Source organism: Citrus sinensis, chromosome 7, assembly GCF_022201045.2.
Source record: "Citrus sinensis cultivar Valencia sweet orange chromosome 7, DVS_A1.0, whole genome shotgun sequence".
Classification (NCBI taxonomy): Eukaryota; Viridiplantae; Streptophyta; class Magnoliopsida; order Sapindales; family Rutaceae; genus Citrus; species Citrus sinensis.
Genome location: NC_068562.1, coordinates 26830292 through 26853225, shown reverse-complemented (window position 1 = coordinate 26853225; position 22934 = coordinate 26830292). Strand labels below are relative to the sequence as shown.

General features: G+C 34.8%; 1 protein-coding gene and 1 long non-coding RNA gene across 2 annotated transcripts; both read left to right on the top strand.

Annotated features, from left to right (window-relative positions):
- Positions 1-13490: 13490 nt before the first annotated feature.
- On the top strand, positions 13491-15145 carry LOC102622484 (uncharacterized). The gene is made up of 3 exons (XR_369132.4): positions 13491-13614; positions 14364-14407; positions 14964-15145. It is a non-coding gene; the product is annotated as an uncharacterized LOC102622484 (long non-coding RNA).
- A 972-nt stretch (positions 15146-16117) lies between these two features.
- Positions 16118-21677, top strand: LOC102630682 (disease resistance protein RPP13-like). Its single transcript, XM_006464783.4, has 3 exons — positions 16118-16554; positions 18580-21160; positions 21466-21677. The coding sequence occupies exon 2, from the start codon at positions 18591-18593 to the stop codon at positions 21120-21122; it is 2532 nt and encodes an 843-aa protein (XP_006464846.3). The 5' UTR covers positions 16118-16554; positions 18580-18590; the 3' UTR covers positions 21123-21160; positions 21466-21677.
- The last annotated feature ends 1257 nt before the right edge of the window (positions 21678-22934 follow it).

Below are 22934 nucleotides of genomic sequence, written 5' to 3'. Positions count from 1 at the left end.
CATTCACCATCCTGCCACTCTAAAGATCAAGAAAAGTCACTCTATTCAAACTGGTGATTTCGGTGATAATATCATGTTTGATTGGTCATTCTCGAAGAAGGAGATCTGCACATGAATCTTCTGATTGGTTACCTATGGAACCGCAGTTTCAGCAGTTTCTTATGCCGAGCTGAGTAAGGCACCTAGTGAACTTTCATGATCAAATATTATTGGTCAGGGAAGCGTTTGCTTTGTGTATGAGGGAATTTTATGTGAAAGTGGAACAACAGTTGCAGTGAAGGTGATTAATCTTATAGAAAAATGAGCTTTCAAGAGCTTTGTGGCTGAGTGTGAAGCATTAAGAAATATCCACCATAAAAATCTACTTAAGATCATCACCGTTTGCTCTAGTATAGATTTTAAAAGAGTGGATTTTAAGGCTCTAGTTTATGAGTACATGAAAAATGGAAGCTTAGAAAAGTGGTTGTACCTGAGCGATGACTTCCTGGAAATGTGCAAGTTTAGTTTGTTTCAAAGACTAAACATAACCATTGATGTGGCTTCTGCAATTGAATATCTTCACCACCGCTGTCGACAACCTATGGTTCATGGTGATCTAAAGCCGAGCAACGTTTTACTTTGGGCTAGCAAGATTTTTATCGGACATTCCACTTTGTACAGTTCCTGAAATTCAATCAAGTTCAATTGGGATAAAGGGAACCGTAGACTGCGTAGCTCCAGGTAGCGATTTCTTTTCTGATATTTATATTTTCCTAATTTTATATGTGGAAACTGACACATTAATGCATCAACTTTTGTTTTTTTTTTGGCTCTCAAAGAGTATGGTATGGGAGGCATCCTTGCCAGGAGATCTATGCAGCTTTGGAGTTATGTTGCTAGAAATGTTCATTAGAAGGCGACCTACAGATAACGCGTTCAGTGAAGGCCTAACTCTCCATGAATATGCCAAGATCACAATGCAGGAAAAAGTGATGGAGATTATTGATTCTTCGCTCAAGAGCTGACAAAGGTGCCAAAATTGAGGAGTGCTTCGTTGTTACAGTCAGAATTGGAGTTCTCTGCTCAATGGAATCTCCAACTGAGCGGATGGAGATGAGAGATGTTGTGGATGTTGTGGCACAATTACTTGCTTTAAGGAGATTTTTCTTGGTATCAAGGTTTGATATAGTGGTCAAGGCTCATATGCTTTTATGGATAGCACAATCTGTTTTTCCCAAAATTTTTATGGGGAAATCCAGCTGTAAAATTTGAGTAATTGAACAACAAACTCCAATTGAATTAGAAAATGAAGAAACGACAGACAAACAAGCACGTGCGCGCGCACACATACATATATGTATGCGTGTCTCTCTCTCTCTATATATATATTTACTGTTTTCAAGTGAAAAATAAACACACAACTATTTTTTTTTTAATTATTTTGCTTGCCTAACAAGTAACAGCATTCTTCAGTTGCTCAGTAGATTCATTCTCCAGCTGGTTATCTTAGAGAACTGGTGTCTGCATATTTCTCAAATTTGTCATCTAGCCGGACAACATCCTTTTTTTTATTTCCTTCCACATCGATAAACCAGCTTGCTCAGCACTGCCAATATATTTTTTTTAATATGGCTTTCACTATCGTTTCCATGCTTCGGAACACCTCTTTGCTACTCTTCTAATTGATTGCCAGAGCTTCTGTTGGTTATCTTTGAAGGACTGGAATCAGCATAGTTGCGCTCTCTGTTGATGCCTTTTTGCATGACTTCCTTGTCTTGTTCTTTTGGCCGTAGTTGACCTCCTTGTTTAGGAGTATTGCTGGTTTCAATTTGAGAGTCCAATTGCTTGTCAACAATGCTTCCATAGCTAGTGTTTTCCTTGATAAGACCCTTTTGCTTCTCATTTGACAGTAATTGGCTTTCTTGTGGGCTGCTAAAAGTTTTCCTTGGAGGTTCAATCTTCTGTTTTTCTTTTGACCAAACCTGCCCTGCTTCAGCAATATTGCTTCCAGTTTTCCTCGGACTTTCAATCTTTTGCTGTTCTTTTGACAAGAAGTTGCCACCTGCGTCCGCGCTTCTAACAGTTTTCGTAGGAGGGTTGGCCTTTTTTGGTTCATTCGACAACAGGTGACTTACTTCAGGGCTGCCAAGAGTTTTCGTCGGAGGGTAAAGCTTTTGTTGTACTTCCGGGCCGCCAAGAGTTTTCATTGGAGGGTAAACCTTTTGTTGTACTTCAGGGCTGCCAAGAGTTTTCGTTGGAGGGTAAACGTTTCGTTGTACTTCAGTTTTCCTTGGAGGGTAAACCTTTCGTTGTATCTCAGGGCTGCCAAGAGTTTTCATTGGAGAGTGACCTTTCTGTTGTTTTCTTGACAAATCAGCTTCAGGACTGCCAAATTTTCCCTCTGGAGTATTCGGGATCTTGTCTTCAAAACTTTCGAAGCTGCTTTCTCGCTTGTCTTTTAACCATCCCTGGCCTTCGTCAGACCTGCTAACAGTTTCCACGACACGGTCCGGCTTCTTTTCTTCCGAAAGGCTTCCACGGCCCATATAATCTTGGCTTTGATTTGCTTCTCCGTTGCTGCTATTGGCAGCCGCTATCCAGCTGGGATGGTCTACATCTTTTTTCGTTTCACCATTTCGTTGTCCATCTGGCATAGTTGTTTTACCAGAACCTGAGGCTGTGTGGCCTTTTCTGTCACCTCGATTCGCAGCCTTGGCAGGACGGGATGATTTCATACAGCAACAAATCTTTTCAAGACAAGATGTTTGATGATCATCTTCATTTTCTTCAAATCCTTTTCTTTCCTCCCAACTATCTGGGGTACCGTAACTCAGAGCAGACATATTCTAATTTTGAGCCACTATATGTTTCTGCATAAGGGCATCTGCCTTCACATTTCAATTAAGAAAACACTGCATATAAATAAAATAAACAAATCTCCACGCCAGAATTTTTTCTTTTTCCAGACCAATTAAATTGTTGCAGCAGGGAAGATAAAAGTTGTACCGAGATTCTTCAATTGATTAATTACCAATTTCTTTCTGTCCGCAACACTCATCCTCTCTAGTGCTTTCTAAATTTTCTTAAGAATTTTCATTTTCATAAGATTCTTCAATGTAAAAAAAAAAAAAAAAAATTCACATGAATCAGGTGTTCCTTAGATGCCTTTATTGATTAATCTGTTGAGCCATATATTTCATCACTTTCTTTGCAGAATTTGGCTTTTGCGGTTGCTGATTTGTTGTAAAATTATATTCCTAAAATCACACGGGGAACAAGGAAAGAATCATGCTCTTTAGAAAGATCTGTGCAGTATAATTTAAAGTTGTCACTAAGTTGTTTATATTATCATTTGATTGTTTTCAAAATAGCTCAAGAAACATATAATAGTTTCTATAGCAAGCCATCAGAACATTATTGCTGTGGCAGACATGGTTTTGCTTTATTCTACAGCTTAAATTATTAAATAAGTGATAATGCTCTTATGTTACTCTGTTCTTTATTTTAAAACAATTGTTGTAAAGTTTTTTTTTTCTCTCTCTCATTTAGGAGTGTTAATGGTTAAGACGCAAATTCCATCACAGTTCCATCACTGTAATATCCCCAAATCAAAGTGCGTTCATACCGAGTAGGCTCATCACAGATAATATTATTGTAGGGTATGAATGCCTCCACAAAATTAGATTGAGTAAAGGAAAAAAAAATGGGCTTGTTGCATTGAAGCTAGATATAAGTAAGGCCTATAACAGAGTGGAATGGAGGTTTTTGGAGCATACCATGTATCAGCTAGGATTTGCAAAAAATTGGATTGATTTGATTATGAACTGTATATCAACATCTTCATTCTCAGTGCTAATAAATGGGGTAGCTAAGGGCTTAATTCAGCCTCAAAGGGGCCTGAGACAAGGCTGCCCTTTATCCCCATATTTGTTTATTCTTTGTGCAGAAGCTTTCTCGAATTTGTTGATCCAAGTAGAGAAGAAGCAGCTGATATAGGGATTGAAATTCAGCAAAGAGGTCTCCATCAACCATCTCCTATTTGCTGATGACAGCTTGATTTTCAATAGAGCCAAAACTGAGTGATGGTTGTTGAAGCCAACAAAAATAAATGTCTACTTTAAATAAATTGTGTACAGTGATTGAGCAGGGTTGTGTCCACAGAGATCGGTAATTATTTAAATCCTTTTAAAACGTAAAACATAAAATGGGGGGTTTTGTTGACAATAATAAAAATCAAATTAAAATAACAAGAATGCAAATTAAAGTTGTAATTCAAATTGGAGAAAGCTCTGGTTGAAGGAATTAACTCAGCTTGATTCGACTACTGATCATTGATTCAAATATAGATTATTATTACTTATGAATAGACCGGTTATAGCTATTGAGACCCTCTAATAGCCAATCTCTCCTTAACTAGTCGATAACCAAGGTACGACCGTTGTATATTTCCCTAATCAATAGACAACCCTAGATACGATCACATGATTTAATCAATTGACAGCCTGAAAAACCAAAGAGACCCAAATCCTAATCAACACATATGATGATTCATTTAAATTAGATTGTTTATTCTCATAACACAACTCACTGCTATGTTATTTGTCACAAACATTAAAATCTTCATACGATGAATCCTTTAATTGACAATAGATTAAGTTGATAATTAAATAGTGGCCAATTACCTAATTAACAAACATAATCATGAAACTAATTCAGAGAATAAACAAATACCCAAAAAGTAATAAAACAATTAAAGCATAAGAAAGATCTCACAGTAGTGATGAATCAAAGCTTCATTAACCTTCAACCAGAAAAATAAGTTTAGTTCTTCATAAAGAGAAGAGAAAAATTAGATATATGGTTTCTTTCTTTTTCTCCAATCAAAATCCCCTTTTTCACAATAGATTCCTCCCTTAAATACTCTCTCTCTCTTCTCTTTTAGAATTCTATTTAAAATGAAATCCTAATATCTGAAATATTAAATTCGTAATTACAAAAAAAACCAAAAATACAAAACACGTTAAACTAAAAACTGCAGGTCCGCAGTTGACAGCACGCTCCCACGCCTTATCAACAAAGTTCTTCTAACGCTCATAATTTCTCTAAGAGAACAATCATCCTTAAACATCATCTTATAGCTCAATTTTATCATCAATCAATAGAATTGCACCTACAAAAGTAAAACACAAGTAAATCACTATTATTAAGTGCAAAACATTGATATTAAGGGAAGTAAATAATGCAAAACTAGTGCATAAATTGCACTCTAACACTGAGGATTGCAAGAACCTAAAACAAATTTTCAATTGTTATGCAGCAACTTCAGGCCAGATATTCAATTTTGAAAAATCTTCCATGTTTTTCAGTGGAAATACATCAGCGGGGCAGATAAACATCATCAAAAATATGTTTTAGCTAAATGTTGTGTCAAAGCATGAAAAATATTTGGGTTTACCCTCGATGATTGGGAGAAAGAAAATTAGTTTTTTCAAGGACATTCAGCTGAGAATCAGTAGTAGGTGCAACAAAGTCTCCCTTTGAATCTCTAATTATGATCCCAAGCCCCACCTTCTGCTCTTCCATATAAATTGCAGCATCTGTATTGATCTTAACATACCCTTCAGGGGGAGGCTTACGTGTTAGTTCATTGTTGGACTTTTGTCTGCCATCTGCCTGCATCTGGGGAACTTTGACTTTTCTGTAGACTTCAACTGTTGCTTCAGCTCTGGCCACTGGAAGTCGGGGATCCTCTTTTCTTCTTTAAAAAATGAAGAGGTTTCTTGAGTGCCAAATAGCCCAACAAAGAGACACAAACAGAGCACGTCTCTTGTGTTTTGCTTCTCTGCTATAGCTTTCATGGCAGTTAACATATCTTGGTTCTCCATGCCCTCTAGATCCTCTTTGAACCCGGTCTGATTCCACACCTTTTGGGAGAACTTGCACTTTATGAGCGCATGAAAAACGTTTTCACCTTTCTTTCCACACCTTTGGCACCATGGGTCTTGTAGAGCTTTCTTCTTCCATAAGTTTCCAGCTGTAAGCAATAAGTCTTGGGCTGCTCTCCACATAAACACCTTCACTTTCTCCGGAATTTCCAACTTCCATATTGCATTCCATTCTGTTGGGCTGGCTGCTGAGGAGCTCGGTTGGTCTTTAAATTTTAAACTCATTGCGATCTGGTATCCACTTTTAACAGCATACCTCTCTTGCTTGTCATAAGCCCATATCATCTGATCTGGTTCAGGGGCTCAAGTTGTTTTCAAGTGAGGGTAAGGAGATTTTAATCAAGGCTATGGCTCAAGCCGTACCGGCTTATGCTATGAGTGTGTTCAAAATCCCCATAACCGTATGTGAAGACATCAAAAGAGCCATTGCCCGATTCTGGTGGGGGTAAAAAAAAGAGCAAAATGGCATCCATTGGGCGAATTGGAGAAGTTTGTATTAAGCAAAAATAAGAGGAGGGCTTGGATTCAGGGATTTTGCTTGCTTCAATCAAGCATTGTTAGTGAAACAAAGCTGGAGAATAATCCAGCATCCACAATCTATTTTGTCAAGGGTGCTAAAAGAAAGGTATTTCAAAAATACTAATTTCTTACAAGCCAAATTAGGATCCAATCCTTCTTTTATTTGGAGAAGTATACTTTGGGGAAGGAAAGTTATACACCAAGGAATGAGATGGAGAATTGGCACAGGGGATAAAATCAAAGTGTACAAAAGCAACTGGATGCCCAGACCACAGACATTTAAACCCATTTCAAGGCCAACTTTAGATCCCGAGTGTAAGGTGGCAGAGTTAATTGATGAAAATCAGCAGTGGAAGGAAGCTCTGATACACCAACACTTCAAGCCTGAAGATGCAGCGCAAATTCTCAGAATTCCACTACCTACCAGACCAAATTTTGTGGCACTACGATAAGAAGGGGCTGTACTCTGTCAAGAGTGGATATCAGGTTGCTTTGAGATTAAAACACTCAGATTTCCCAAGCTGTTCCAGCAACACCCATTGTCATTGGAATGTCATTTGGTCCCTTGATCTCCCAGAGAAAATCAAGATTTTCATGTGGAGAGCCACCAATAATCTGCTCCCAACAACATAATTTATGGAAGAGAAAATTTGTGAAAGATCCAATCTGTCCAAGATGCAAGATGAGGGCTGAAAGTACCATACATGCTGCAATAGAATGTAAAGCAGCGAAGCAAATGTGGAAATTGACTCCTTTCAGAGATGAAGTGCAGCTTTTGAGCTCCCCAGATTGTGCCAATTGCGCCCGGTACACCTCCATACTTCAAAAATTATCTCAATACCCTAAAATATGTTTTTGCCAAAATTTTCATCGATACCCTTTAAAAACTGATAGGAAATTACTAAACCATCCTCATTTTAAAACATTTCAACTCAACGGACAGCAACTCTCCCTTCTCTACTGAAGCAAACAAACACTCATCTGCTGCAATTCTCTCCATTATCAAACTCAAACAAACAAACACTGCAATTCCCTCACTGGCATCACCTCTGCCGAAACAAACATTCATTCTCCATACATGGTAAATTAAACTTCAACACGAGCAAACTAAGCCTAAGAAGGGGAAGCTGCCACAACTGAAAAAGTGAAGCATAGTTCGTCACTACATAATCGCCGGAGAGAGTTGATCATTTACTGTAAAATTGTCAGAATGTAACTAGTTGAGACAAGTAATTTTGTGTAATTAGTTTTCTTGTTAATATTCAAGGGAAAAAAATAAAAAGTTAGAGTTTTATATTGAAAAAATAGATTAATTAGTCGTGGGTCTCTCATAACATGTTCGAAAATAAATTTCTAATTGTTTTGCTGCATGCAAATTGTGAAAAATTAATGGATTGTGCTGATTATAATTTTGTTATGTAACACAAGATTTGATCTTGTAAGGTTATGTAAGATTCAAGGTGTGTATTACACGACCTTCATGTATTGCACAATTACACGACCTTCATGTATTACACGATTACACGACTACACGACCTTCATGTATTACACGTTTACACGACCTTCATGTATTATACAATTACACGACCTTCTTGTATTACACAATTACACGACCTTCAATTCCACATTTTGTTTCTTGTCAATAGAATCTACACATTACATTTAGTTTAATTAGGCTCACAATAAATTAGAATGATGCATATACCTTTACCTTGTGAAATGTCATTAGTTAGAGAGATTCTTAATTTCCAATTATAAGCCATGGTAAGTCATGATATGTCTAGTTATGAGTGGAAATATTTTATCACTGTGAATGGTGTTCTTATGTGTATAACATTACATTAATTTCCTATAGTTGATATTTTTTTTTCTTAATTGATTTCATGGATTAATTATATGCAAGCATTCCTCATATATGCTTGTATGCTTGGCCAGAGGAAGAAAGCACTTTGAAGATAAAAAAAAAAAATTTTTAAATGGCTGTAATATGTTTAATTGCGACTTTAAAATTACACGAATTTTTCCATTAATCATTAGATTAATTTAGTTATTTAAAGACTTAATTTGTGCTAAGAATTTATATTTGTTGCTATGCAGAAAATGTCAACGAAAATTATTAAAAAAAAGAAGTGAAATTAAATTGGAATCTAAAAAAATTCCACATCATCATTGGTTTGAATTGTAACTGGTGGCATAGGATCAGATGTCTTAAGTTTGAACTTCATTGTGATTTCGAATTCTGAAGTATCTATATCAATAACTTTAGCTATCTTCTCCACCAATTCAGCATATGTTGTCGATCGTGGTATCATTATCCCTTTAGCTTTTGAACCTTTGAACTTATACTCGTCATTTTGCTCAATCCATTCACCATTGAAGAGAATAGGCACACGTACCAAAACCATATCTGATGATACAATAAAAACAATAATATTAAATTTCATATACAAGTAACTACACGACCTACATGACCTACACGACTATATTACTTACACGACTTACACGACTATATTTCTTACATGACCTACATGACTTACACGACCTATATGACTAACTATATGACGTACACGGTATCAAAAGAATGCACGACTCGAAACATTTTCGCCATAAATAAGTTATATTGCTGAAAAAAATAATTAAACAACCTACATTGCATATATTTCTACATATAAGAAAAATGGTGAAAATAAAACATTGTAATGTGAGGAAAATTTCTAAATTTTCCTCAAAATTAAAAAATTTAAAACCCAACAACATTAACATACCTTATTGGGTTGTTTAATAAGCAATGCACTTTGAAAGAAAGAGTGGGTGTTAAAGAAATGAATACATAATTGTATTTGTGTAAGAAGTTATGAAAGATTTTAAGAGATTCTAAGAGATTTTGAAAGAATCGGCAGCAAAAATGGAGTTGGGTGAAAGAAATGAGGAAATGAATATGAAGACAATTCATTGAGTGAATTTGATGCATTCATTAAGGGTATTTCTGATTTTACTCACATTTGTTAGGGTATCCATAAAAACTAAAAAGGGAGGGGGTATTTCAATAATTTTGAAACTATTAAAGGGTATTTAATTAAACCCCCCCCCCCCCAAGATTTGTTAGGACAGATGTATGAGATAGCAAAAAGAAGAAGTAAAGAGGAGCTGAAGCTGATAGTTGCTCTATGGTGGGTAGCCTGGTATGCTAGAAATCAGTTTGTCTTTGAGATGAAAACTCTGGATCCAGAGAGAGCAGCAGCTAAAGCTGAAGCTGTGGTGGAGGCATATACCAGAGTTAAAATGCACAAAGTGAAAATGGCAGCTGGATCAGAAATAGATAGAAATTCAAGTTGGCTTCCCCCTCCCGAGGGAAAATTCAAAGTAAATGTTAATGCAGCAATTAACAAAGGGACACGCCAAGGAGGACTAGGGGTAGTGATAAGAGATCAAAATGGAAGAGTTTTGGCGACAGCAGTGAAAAAGATAAAGTTCAATGGGGATGTGGCACAAATAGAAGCAGCAGCTATTAACCTGGGAATCCAGGTGGCCAAAGATGCAGGATGGACCCCTTTGACTGTCGAATCGGATTCAAAAGAGGTGATTGACTTGGTGCTGCGTAAGAAGGGCAGTAGAACAGAGATTGTTTGGTGCATTGAAGATATCCAAAACAAAATTGAGGGAGAGAGTATGATTGTAATCCAGCACATTCCAAGGGAATGTAATGCAATGGCACATGCTATAGCCAAAATAGCTTTAGCATGCAGTGATGATTGTGTCTGGAGGGAATCTTTTCCCCCACAAATCATGAATGCAATCACGCAGTTGGTTTAATGAAAGCAATTCTTTCTATAAAAAAAAAAAAGAAAAAAAAGTAGCGGGTAAAGCCCAAATTAAATTTTTAGCTGAACCTGTAGGATTTGGACCAAGCCCGTGGGGCAGCTTCAATTTTACATTTGCTTACTGCAAAAGTATTACAAAATTTCATGATCTCTTTTGGGTTCTTCCGCTCTTAACTGCTAATACTAAGCACTTCTTAGATCAATTCAGTTCCCGATCACAAGAAGATATCGCCAGAGAGATTGAAGAATGTGCTAACCTGAGAAGCAAGAGATATTTTGATTTTTCTGAAAAAAAAAATCATTTTATTTTATTTTTTTCATTCAGGCAATAATTAATTGACAGATTATTGGTTTAGAGCTCAATGGTTTAATCATCTGCAATATTCTGCAAGCATGCAACATAGTTAATGACTGTTTTATTTTTCTTGAGGAAGCCAGCTCTCCCTCTATCCAAGGCCTAGCTTAATAGTTTTCAAGCAATTTTATTTGGCTTATCGCTCCATTTCGAACCCTAAAAAAATGGTAAGGACTTAAAAATTTGATTTGAACTTTGCCCGCAACTAGGCCAGGAAGCCAGCTCTTAACCAGAAGGTAATTTCATTTTTTCATTTTTCATTTTTCATTTTTTTTAATTAGGAGTAGGAGTGTAGTGTTAAATCAAGATTTGAAGATATTAGTGGGACAAAAGGGTAATTCATTTTCGCCCCTCAAGACAAAGTTTTCTCATTATCAGAAACAATCCTTGTAAACCCATAATTACTTTTTATTATTTTATTTTAATGTATATCTTATAGAATGTAGCATTTTAGACTAATGATATTTAAGAATGTTTTAAATTTCTTAAAATTTCAAATCACTTAACTTTTTATTTTATTAAATATATTTTTAATGGATTAGGGTATTAAAAGACTTGTCTTTATAAAAACTCCTTTTATATTATTTTGGTTTTGATCAAACCCTTAGAACCTAACAAAGAAAAGAATATATCAGCAAAATACCAACAAAAAAAAAAAAAACTCTCTTACATTTTGAAATAGGAGGAAGAGAAGATTTTCGTTGTGTTACTGTTTTTCATTAAAGAAGTTCTTGACTTTTAATTTAGTTTTGAAGGTAGGCCAAAGTGAGCTCGTGTGTTTGGAGTTATTGTTGGTTGCTTCACATCGAGATACATGAATTCATGCATAATGTTTGCTATATGTATATATGTAAATATATATATGAAAAGATTTCATATGGATTAGCATTTTATGGTTTTGAAGTAATTTTAGCATATAATAAATTATATTTTCGTTAAAAGCTTATTTAAAATATTTTCTTAAATTTGTTTAAAAATGACTTTAAAACACTTGTTTTCTTATAAATGTTTTCCTTGAAATTATTTGTAAAGCTTTGTTAATTTAATGTCTTATAAGAGTGTTTTACTAAAATATTATTGAATGATTGATATTGAAAGATTGAAAACTGTATTTAAGGTTTTGGCTCATTATCCATAATTACTGTTACTAATATGACTGAATAGTAAGCTGTATTATGCGCACCTACTGACGAATATTGCAGGGTACAATACCCTAAGGGTGCTTCGCACATTGTATTATATTCCACTATATTACATTATTTTAAATGCAAGTGTATTGTATTATATTGTATTACATTAGCACTATATTATAATAATGTTTACAGTGTTTGCTGCAACACTGTATTGTGTTAATTTTTTTTGTGATTAATTTGAATTATTAATTTTTTAATGTACTAAAAAAAATTTATTTGTTTATTTATTTTTTTCATTTTCCTCTCTCTCCTCTTTTTTTTTTTAATTTTTCTTTTCCTCGGATAATGTTTTTGTATCATCATCTATTTCCTCTCCTCCTCCTTCCTTGTCTTCTCCATTTCATTTTCTTCTTTGTTCATTTTCTTTTTTTTTTCCTCTTTTTCTGCTTCTTTGTTCATCTTCTTCAGTTTGTTTTCTTTTTCTTTTTCTTTTTTCTCGTTTTCTCCTTCTTTCTTTGCCTTCTTTAGTTCATCTTTCTCTCTCTCTTTCTGCTTCTTTCTTCTTCTTCTCTAGGCTTTAGCTTCTCCACAGTGAAGGCATCTTCATATCATCTTCTCCACAGAGTAGGCAAGTGGTGGTGGAGCAGTAGCTATGATGTTTGCATGGCACAGTGAAGGCGTTGATGATGGCGTCGAACGATGATTGTCAGGTCGATTGATAATGCTAGATTTGTTGATATAAAGTTCATCGTGAAGAGTTGGCGTGAAAATGTTGCAAAATTTTCTCAATTTTAATTTTTTTTTGCTCTAAAATGTGATGCGTCGTAAACTCGACTCTCCCCTTGGGTTTGATTTATGCGGATTTGACTGCATTAATTTTGTAAGTTAACGCAATGCAGTTTTGGAACCAAGCATGTGCTAGTATTAGGTTAATGTGAATAGTATTTTTATCCTACATTATGTAGGCTACCAAACATGCCTTAATTGAATTATTGGTGAGCTACCGAGACAACAAGTGATATATTGACTGGCCGGGTCACTAGGAGTGTAGGCCATATTATGCGGCATGAGCAATTGAATGAATGAAATGTTTTATTAATAAATGATTTATTAAACAAATAAAAAATGATTATTATGTTATGACTTAACTGATTATGAGTTTTATCGTACATATGTATTAGATTATAAAATGATTACTGATTTTGAATTTATCATACTTATAATGATTATTGTGTATTTTATCATAATCTTATGCATGAGTTTGGTTTCTAAGTTGATGGCCCACCCTTTATCTCCAACATTTTTCAGATTGATTTAAGAGTTGTGGGCTTTTGGGTTTAGAGAAGAAGATATGTTAGCTGAAAACTTTGGCATTTTCTAGATGAATCAATTGTTGTTACTTTGGTTATTGTTTAGAGCAAAATTTTTGTTTTGGAGGATTATTGTTATATTTATTGTTTTAGAGACCATGTTTTGACTATGGACAAAATTTATTTTTATTTAGAAATAGTAATGAGATTAATGTTATGAGGTTTCATTCCAAATACCTTTTAAGATTCTTAGGTAAATTTGGGTTGTTACAATCCTTTAATTATATCCCATAGCTGTAATACCCCAAATCTCCTAAGGGTATTTAAGTCTTTTTAATTTTTAGTGATCCTTTTTACCCTAGTATAAATAGAACGAGATGTCTTTTTCATTATAAAAGAGAGAAAAAGAGGGATCGGTTGAAAAAGAGAGATGGAGAGACAAGAGTGAAAAGAAAAGAGAAAAAGAGAAGAAGAAGGTCTTCTTCTGCTTCTTAGTTTTTGCCATAGACAACACATGGGATCAAGTTGTTATTGTTGGGAGAAGTTTTGGAGGTACGTTTTAATTATTGATTTCTATTAAATTGTTGTGGAGAAGCATGATTGCAATAGAAGTAGAAATCAAAGATTTTACATAAATATGCTGACAGTGAATTATTTCGAAAATCATAGTAATTTGTACAAATTGATTTTGATTCTGATTTTTGGGTATGTTAAACTAGACATCGTCTAATATGTTTTGAAACTTGTTTCAAGTTAATCGGATAAGATTTCAATTAATTATGATTTTTCAAAGTCAAGTCTGAAAACCCGAAAATTTATGATTTCGGTGAATTACGAAATTATTTCTACCATATCTAGACTTCTTAAAAAATTATGAAATTTGGACCAATGATTTTTATATGTGTCTAGTATGATTCTGGAAATGTTCATGATTTTATGATAAAGAAATAAATTGTTTTGTATTTTTAAAGCAAGTGTGTTCAAAACAGAAAACTGTTTGACAGTATTGATGATGTCTGAAACGTGAATTATTTTCAATCGTTTTGGAAGGAATTATGTTATGAAATTTTTATCAATGAACTTTCAATGTGTCAGCATATGGTCTGTAAAATTTGTGATTCTTTCAATAAGAGAATAATTTATTAAAAATCGGAGAAGTATGGACTGTTATGTTTTGAGGGCCGATTATTGAGGACATTTGAGGTTGAGCTTAAGAGTTGTTTAAATTAAGATATTTGAGGACATTAGAGTTTATGATTGAGATTTGATTATATCTTATGAGAATTTATTGATGATTTTAGGTTGATGGTATCAGTACGCATTTGTTACATGAGGATGCCAAGAGGTAAGTAAACTAGACTTTAAAACGAATCACAATAAATAATATATATGTTTGACTTGTATGAAAAGCCTATTTTGATATGTACGAATATGGATTTATGTCTCTGCTCATGTGTTTATGTGATGTGTTGTTATTTAATGGGCGTGATTATGTACATGGGCATATGTATGTGTGATGGTTCATTGGCATGAGCACGAAAATGCATTGAGTTTTCTATGAATGAGAAAGTGGATTTTAGCAAACGAAATTTATGTTTTATGAGATTTTGCATTGGGGGCCACCTCTTGAGACTATGCGGGGGCCACCTCTTGAGGGCCAGAGCGCCGCAAAGTGCCACGCACAGCACAAAGTGCCACATTGCAAGATACGTATTTCATCGAAAGAAAATGAAAAAGTTTGAAAGCGACAGAAAGAGATTTTTATGAATTTATTTTACAGTATTTCTAAAAGATCATGGCATATCATCCATTACATTATGTATAAGTATGTATGTATTTTCTATAAGAAAAACTAGTTTGCTTACTGAGTTTTGTACTCATTATAGTTTATTGTGATATAGTTTCCAGAAGTCAGGATTGATTCGTGATGAGTGACAAGTTGAAGATGGTAGATGGTTTGGCTAATTTTTTTTAAGTTATTCCGCTGGCTTTTGTATTTGAGGCTCGAATTTTATTGTTTGTAAAGAGTTATTTAAATCATATGTGAGTTGTGGACATATTTGCCCTTGGATTTCGGACTGGGGTGTTATAAAAGCTTTATTGTCAAAGATTCTCTTCTCAATATTCCCATGAAGAATAATATTTTCCAGTAGATCTTTATTTTTAGATTATATAATCTTTCAAAAGCTGCACCGACCAACCTCCTTTCCTGAAGAGAGCACTAATTTTCACGAGCAAGCTCAATATTCATTCCTGTGACCTCATATGAGTTTCATGCTTAAGTTGAGACAATGATGAAGTAATGATGAAGGTTTATGTCCTGATAAGAAGCAACAGCTGAATATTACTTAAAAGAAATGATATAGAGGCATCATAAATAGCAACAGGATCATTTATTCCAATCATCTAAATGTCTCTCTGTTTAATTGGAAACTTCTGTGGTTATTTATTTATTTATTTTCAGATCCATATATACCTCTGTTGTTTTCTGTTCATCGCACCCGATCACAAAACTTCAAACTCTCAAGATACCAAACTTGGGAGCACCAATTATCGACCAATATCCTGTCTGAGGTATTTGAAATTGAATATCTCTTCCTTCACAAGCACTCCTACATCAGAATGCAACTTTCATGCACCAGATGATTTTTGGAAGAAGCATTAAACCAGAAGATAAAATGCAGAGGTTTGATTTCATAGACTTCAATAATTGTTTTAATCTCTAGTTAGTTCTTGATTCATTTGTATGAATTTTCTGTCTTTATTCTGTTGTTCGCTTCAAATCCTGTTGATATTTGGTCTGGTTGTCATTGGGCTCTTATGGTTTGTTTATGCAATAATATAAGGTTGAGCGGTCTTCTTTGAAATGTCAATTTAGCAATTTCATCTTTAATTTCTACCCTTTTAATCAGTTGCGTTAATGTTTTTCTTATTATAAGGCAGAGTTAATTCATTTTATTACTGACTCTGAATTTTTAAGAATGTCCAAAACATCTTGTAATCATGATTTATTTTCATTTCATTTTCAGACAAAAGTGCTTTCTATGAATCCCAGTGCAAATGTATGCTGCTTTCGTTTTTGGATTGGAATTCAGAAAATGGAAGAAGAAAAGCATAATAAACAGGACTGCAGGACATAATTAGCATCTCGTTCTTTTCTTGAACTGTCTTTGTTTTCTTTATAGCATTTCTTGCGATGCTTTCTTAGCCTTTCTTCTTTTTCCTTTTGCTAGTGTGGCATCTCTTTCTTTTCTTGAACCAAGATACTTTTGCCTTTACTTACAAGTAAAGTTTAAATTCTCTTTCGTGTTTTGTTAACTTGTGTTTTCTTTCAGATGCATGATCATTTTCGGTTTCACCAAAAGCATCCATTTATCATAATCAACATTATTTTTCTATTTATTCGAAATAATAGTTTGATTGTGTTGCGTTCAAACACAATAAGAAATCATCCGAGATATTGAAGTTAGTCATTGCTCTGAGGAACAACAGGTACTTCATTATTTGCATTGTCCCAAAATAATTTCATTTTATTAAATTTTCTCGAATATTAAATCCACTTCATGTTTTTGATTGACTCTTATTCACAAGTTATATTTTTGGCTCTCATTTTCTTATTACGATAAATCAGATTAAACAAAAAAAACTGATTGAAAGTTGTCAATCATCATGGTTTATCCATTATTGAACGCACCACCATAAGTTACATAAAACGTAACTTACATCAACCCAAGAGTATATGACAATTACTAAATTATATTTGATTTGTTTGGACCAACTCTTAGGTTGATGTAAATTATATTATCCAGTAGTTTACAATGTTGTAAAAGTCATTTTATGATGTCATAAATCTATCCTGAACTTTAATTCCAAATAGAAAATATTTTCTCTCTGTATGTGTATACATAGGAAAATTATCAGGTATGGATGCTCGCACGAATTTTCCTACAAATTTGGGGTTTCAAAATAGTGTAAAAGCCCTTCACATCATTGTAAAAGCATTTCATATCATTGTGAAACCTCAAATCCTCACGAATTTTTGTGCTGACATCTACTGGAAAGAAGAACTATATATATTAGAAATATCTAATCTAAGATCCTACACTTTGTTAAAGTTTGAAAAAATTATTACACCATATGGTGTAATAAAGTAATATTACTTCTAAACTTTAATAAAGTCCAAAATACTAAATTAGATTAGCACATTTTCACGCACGCACACACACATTTATAATATAAGTCATTATTTAATAAGCGATCTTTTACTTCATTGAAGTGAGGAATAAAATAAAAGACTAGAAAAACACACACTTCAATGCAGTGTATTTAATTTGATAGTGTATTGGAGTGTATGCTTTTCTTGTTTTTTAAAGGATCTCTTACTTTAATAAAGTATTAGATTTCTCATTGGAATAATTCTCTCTCTTTCTCTATATATATAAAAAAATTAATATTTTTACATTTTCTAAAAATTCACCCAAGCTCCACGCCCATTTCAAATTAAGCTTTAAAAGCCCCTTATTATTTTCTATAATTTATGATACCCATAAGTTTTATGACAGTCAACATGGCATATTAAAATTCTTAATTAATGTCTTCATATATTATCATCAGCGGCGGAACTACATTTGGCTCCTTTTTTTTTTAACATAATTTTGTTATAACCTACCAAATTTTATTGTTTATCCATCATTGCCCCATAATTGATGGTTGGCCTCTTGAATTTTAGAGATTTTATATCATTATAGCCCAGTTAAGTTTATAGTTTTTCCATTATATATGGCTCAAATCAATCCAAAATTTTGGTTCTGCTAAGTATCATTTATATGATATGTATCAGATAACATTATAATGTCAATTATGATGATTGTTCGCATGTAAATATATTTATATATAGTTTTGTAATTTACTCTTGCACTATAAATTGGAGAATACCTTTGGAGAGTATAATTAAAAATTAACATTACTCATTGATTAGATTTATTTGCAGTTTTATTTTTATATTGTTCGTATTTAAAAAATATTTAACCTTTTTAATAAAAATTAAAAAAATATTTATCTATTAATTACGATAAAAAAATATTTATCTATTAATTAAAAAAGTTAATAATTATTGAATCCATAAACTGTGTCAGTAATGATATACTTACTACAGTTAGTACACCATCATTACAGGATAAAATAAAATTTCACTACAGGATAAATTTTTCCTTCGTCTTTTATGGATGTTGTACTATTTTTTGTACATACAATGTTATTCAACTAGAATTTATCACCTGCAATGTGAATATAACCGGCTGCTTACTTAAACGGAGAGCTACTGATCGACTCCCCTCTTGGTCTCCATTATGCCCCTTCCATTTTGGGTAGACACATATCGTCCAATATTCGTGAATGTGGTTAGATTTCGGTGGTTCAATAAATTTCTCATAGTAAATATTAGTAAACATCTGATTACATTAACTAGTTGCAACTTGCAAGTGATATAATTATGCTATAGATCTCCAAATTTTTCAGGAGGCATCGGCATGGACATAAACTTGGGACTATTTTCAGAGAGGCTGAGAAGGCTGTTAGCTGGTGAAGAAGGCACGTTGCCGGATGCTGCAAAAGAAGGGATTCAAAACCTTCACACAGAGATTGAGGTCGTTACTTCTTGGCTGAGAGACTATGACTACGACTTGGCTTGGCTTCTGATGCAAATCGGTGCTGCTGCAGAGGATCAAATTCATTCCACAGATCTTAAGGCCATCATGAAAGAAATCAATCGCTTTGCCTATGAATCTGAGAAAGTCATCGACACATTCATTATCCCCACCATCATGGAACAACAAAAGAGTGGAAGCAGTTCCAAGGAGATACGTGACGCTCTGCTTGGACTCCAAAGAAAAATCATTGATATTAAACAATGGATGCAACAAATTGAGCACATCCCCTTCGATATCATTGACGTGTTCAAATTGTATAAAGCTGAAGCCCGTAAATCTCCTGCATTTTTATGTTTCTTCAAATTTTTCAAAACTGAAGCTTCAAGTTTTAAGAACAGAGACAATGACATAGTGGGTCTGGATGATAAAATGGAGGAGTTGTTAGATCATTTGATAGAGGGACCACCTCAGCTTTCTGTAGTAGCAGTACTTGATAGCGTTGGCTTAGACAAGACTGCTTTCGCTGCAGAGGCTTATAACAGCAATTATGTGAAGCATTATTTTGATTGTAAGGCTTGGGTTCCGGTGTCTATTCTCTATCAACCTGACAGCTTATTAGATAACATAATTAAGTTTCTGATGCCTTCATCTAAGTTGAGTGAAGTTATGGAGGATCGAGATTATGAAATGAGGAAGATAATTCATCTTCATGGTTACCTAATGAGCAAGCGATATTTGATTGTGCTTGATGATGTGTGGACAAATGATGTATGGGAATTCATTCAAGAAATTCTTCCAGATAATCTGAATGGAAGTAGAGTACTAACAACAGTTAGTAATATTGAGATTCTCAGCTCATTCCAATTGGAAAACGGACAGCACATTCGGCTTGATTTAGTGCCTGCTGGAGGACCCTTGAGAGTTACGTACGAAGGATGGCCTTTCCTCATCTTGTACCATGGAAGTTTGTCACTAGAAGAAAATAGAGAGAAAATACTAGCAGAACCCTTTGGGGATCAAGTCCTTACATACTCCAAGTTTCCACTATACTTCAAACTTTGCGGTCTCTACTTGTCTGTCTTTCCTCTACATTCTGAGATATCCGCGAGGCAGTTGTATCAATTGTGGATAGCTGAAGGTTTCGTACGAGATAACAGTGAGGCAACTGCTGAGGAGATCTTGGAAGAACTAATAGATAGAGGCTTCATTCAAGTGAAAAGAAGAAAAGCTAGTGGCACGATCAAAACATGCTCTTTTTCGAGTCTTGTGTGGCCTACAATATTGGCAGTAGCTTGTACGGTGGAATTTATCTATGCCCCTGTCATGGATCCGCAAGGTAAATCACGGAAAAGGGTAAGACGGTTCTGCGCAAATGTCAATCTGGGTGAGTTGGACTCATTCGATCGTCTTGACTCGTACCTCCATTCTTTCTTATACCTCTCTCCAGAAAGCGACCGCTTGAACCCCAGAGACATCATGAAAATTTGTAAAATGTTCAAATTCCTCAGAGTATTGGACTTGGGATCTTTATTTCTAGACCAATATCCAGCCGGAATTGAAAATTTATCTCGCTTGAGATATTTGAAGCTGAATATCCCTTCCCTCAAAAGCCTTCCTTCGTCATTATTAAGCAATCTTTTGAACCTGTACACGCTAGACATGCCCTCTAGCTATATAGATCAGACAGCAGATGACATTTGGAAGTTGAACAAACTCAGGCATCTAAATTTTGGCTTAATCACTCTTCCTGCTCATCCAGGAAAATATTGCAGCTCTCTAGAAAATCTCAATTTCATTTCAGCCCTACGTCCTCGCTGCTGTACTCCAGATATATTGGGCAGATTGCCTAAACTTGGAAGTCTCCAGATATGTGGAGATTTAAATTATTATCAATCTTTGTTGTCCAAAAGCCTTCACGGACTGAGCTGCCTTGAATCCTTGAAGTTGGTGAACGAAAGCAAGATGCCACGGCTCTCAAAAATTGTCTTATTTGAAAACCAATTCCCTCCAAGTCTAACCCATCTGAGTTTTTCTAATACTGACCTTATAGATGATCCCATGCCAACACTAGAGAAGCTGCCATATCTTCAAGTGCTCAAACTGAAGCAAAACTCGTATTCAGGTAGGAAGCTGGCTTGTGGGTCTGATGGTTTTCCAAAACTCAAGGTATTGCATCTGAAATCAATGATATGGCTAGAGGAGTGGACTATGGGGAATGAAGCCATGCCGAAACTTGAATGCTTGGTTGTCAACCCCTGTGCTTACTTGAAAAGGCTTCCTGAACATCTTTGGTGCATGAAGAACTTCAAGAAATTGGAGTTGTGGTGGCCTCAGCCGGAGCTGAGGCAAAAGATGCGGGACTTCGAGGATACGGAGCCGTATGACATCCAGATCTATCCTTTTGGAATGTGATTAGCATGGACTGAATTTGATGTTAATTCACATTTGGGGTGAGTTTTTCTCCTCATACAATATCTTCAACCTTTAATTATTTACCTAAGTTCATATAATCTATTTTCATCTCTTAAATAGATTTGATAGAGCGTTGCTGCCTGTTCTGGTGCTTCTAATTTCTAATTTGATATTGTGGCTTAGGTCCTCTTGACAGTTTCTAATACTCGCACCAACCATTAATCCGTTCTTTGTAGCAGAGGAAAACCATTATGTATTCAAATATGAGCTTAACGACCATTGTCTATCCTTTGTTGTAAAATGACATTTTCATTTCTCACCATTACCTTAATTACTTGTTTAGGGAAATCAGAGCAGGAAATATCATCGCTGCCGCAAGAGTTTCAATTTCCACCGGAATCCAGCATTTCTGTCCTCATTCCAGCTGTCTACTTAATAAGTCCTCAGTGATCGATACAGGACCTTGTTTGATCTATTTGCTTTCAAGTATTACAGTGTTCAAACTTTATCAATTGCTTTACTTTCTACTATCAGTTTGGCGTGCTTAAAATTCTAGCCCAAGTCTAAGCTTGTATGGTTTTATTTTGTATCTTTTTTCTTTTGTTTGCTTTGAGATGCTGTTCTAATCTAGATATGTATGGCACTTAACATGGTTTGATTTACAGAATAGATTGATTATTTATGAATCTCATGCTTTAGTTGAGATGACGGTGAAGGTTTTACTCCCGGCAATAGTGAAGCAACAACTGAATAATACGTAAAAGAACTAATAGATAGAGGCATTATAAAAGTCAACAAGTTCCTTACAACTAACTACAGAATTATATAATATTGCTTTGCATGTGTCGACTGATTCACCGCTTCTATCCACTTAATTCTCTCTCTTTTTGCTAGCAATCCAACTGTGTTTCATATAATTAAAAGCAATAATCATTGTTCTCACGTTTACCCTCTTAAGGCATCAATAGGGGTGCCTTGTAATGTAGTGCAGTGAAGCTAATGGCGCGCCAAAGCGTTGCTTTCCGCCGAGGAATTCCCTTTTGTATTCATAAAAAGAACCTTTTAGCCATTGGGACTAATTGATTAAAACTTCACTTCCCATTATCACCATTTCTTTCTGCAGGTAAAATCAAAGAAGTTATATTGTAGCTGCAGCCCGGAACACCATTTCAACTGAAATCCCAGAATTTACCGGTTGTGACTTAATATATTTCAGCTCTCTACTCATAAAATGCACACGAATGACAACTTTTATTTACTTTTTTGATTTTACCATTCTCTTGCAAATGATGAATACACAAATAAGGAATTTTTTTTCCAACTTACTTGCCTAACAAGCAACAACATTTTTCTGTTTCTCCTTCCACAACTACGAACCTGCTTGCTCAGTAGCTTCATACTCCATCAGTTATTTTAGGGTGCTGGGGTCTGTGTTATCACCTTAGTTGAATCTCCAATTTTCAACAAACATGGCTGCTAATAACAGGAATCTATGCAGAATCTAATAACTTCCCTCGAAGGCTTACGTGAAGCACTTTCAATATTAGTCCTTTGTTGCCCTTTCCATGGTTCAAAGTTTGGAAGAGTTTCACTTGCAGGGTCTCTAGTGCTGTTCCCTTGCTTGAATTCAGATGCTTCTTAATTTCTGTAGATTGTTCTCTTGTATGAAGACAATCTACAGAGTTTTGTATGTGGCACTGCTGCATTGATCCTACAATTTCCTTGAGCCTAGTCCTGGGATTTCGTGATTTATGCCTCCAAGGACAGATCATATTACAGCATCACAAGTTGGCTGATAATCCTAATCTGTTC

What these genes read in the sequence shown, in the direction of transcription:
- LOC102630682 (XM_006464783.4), top strand. Translation starts at nt 18,591, where the DNA reads ATGGACATAAACTTGGGACTATTTTCAGAGAGGCTGAGAAGGCTGTTA.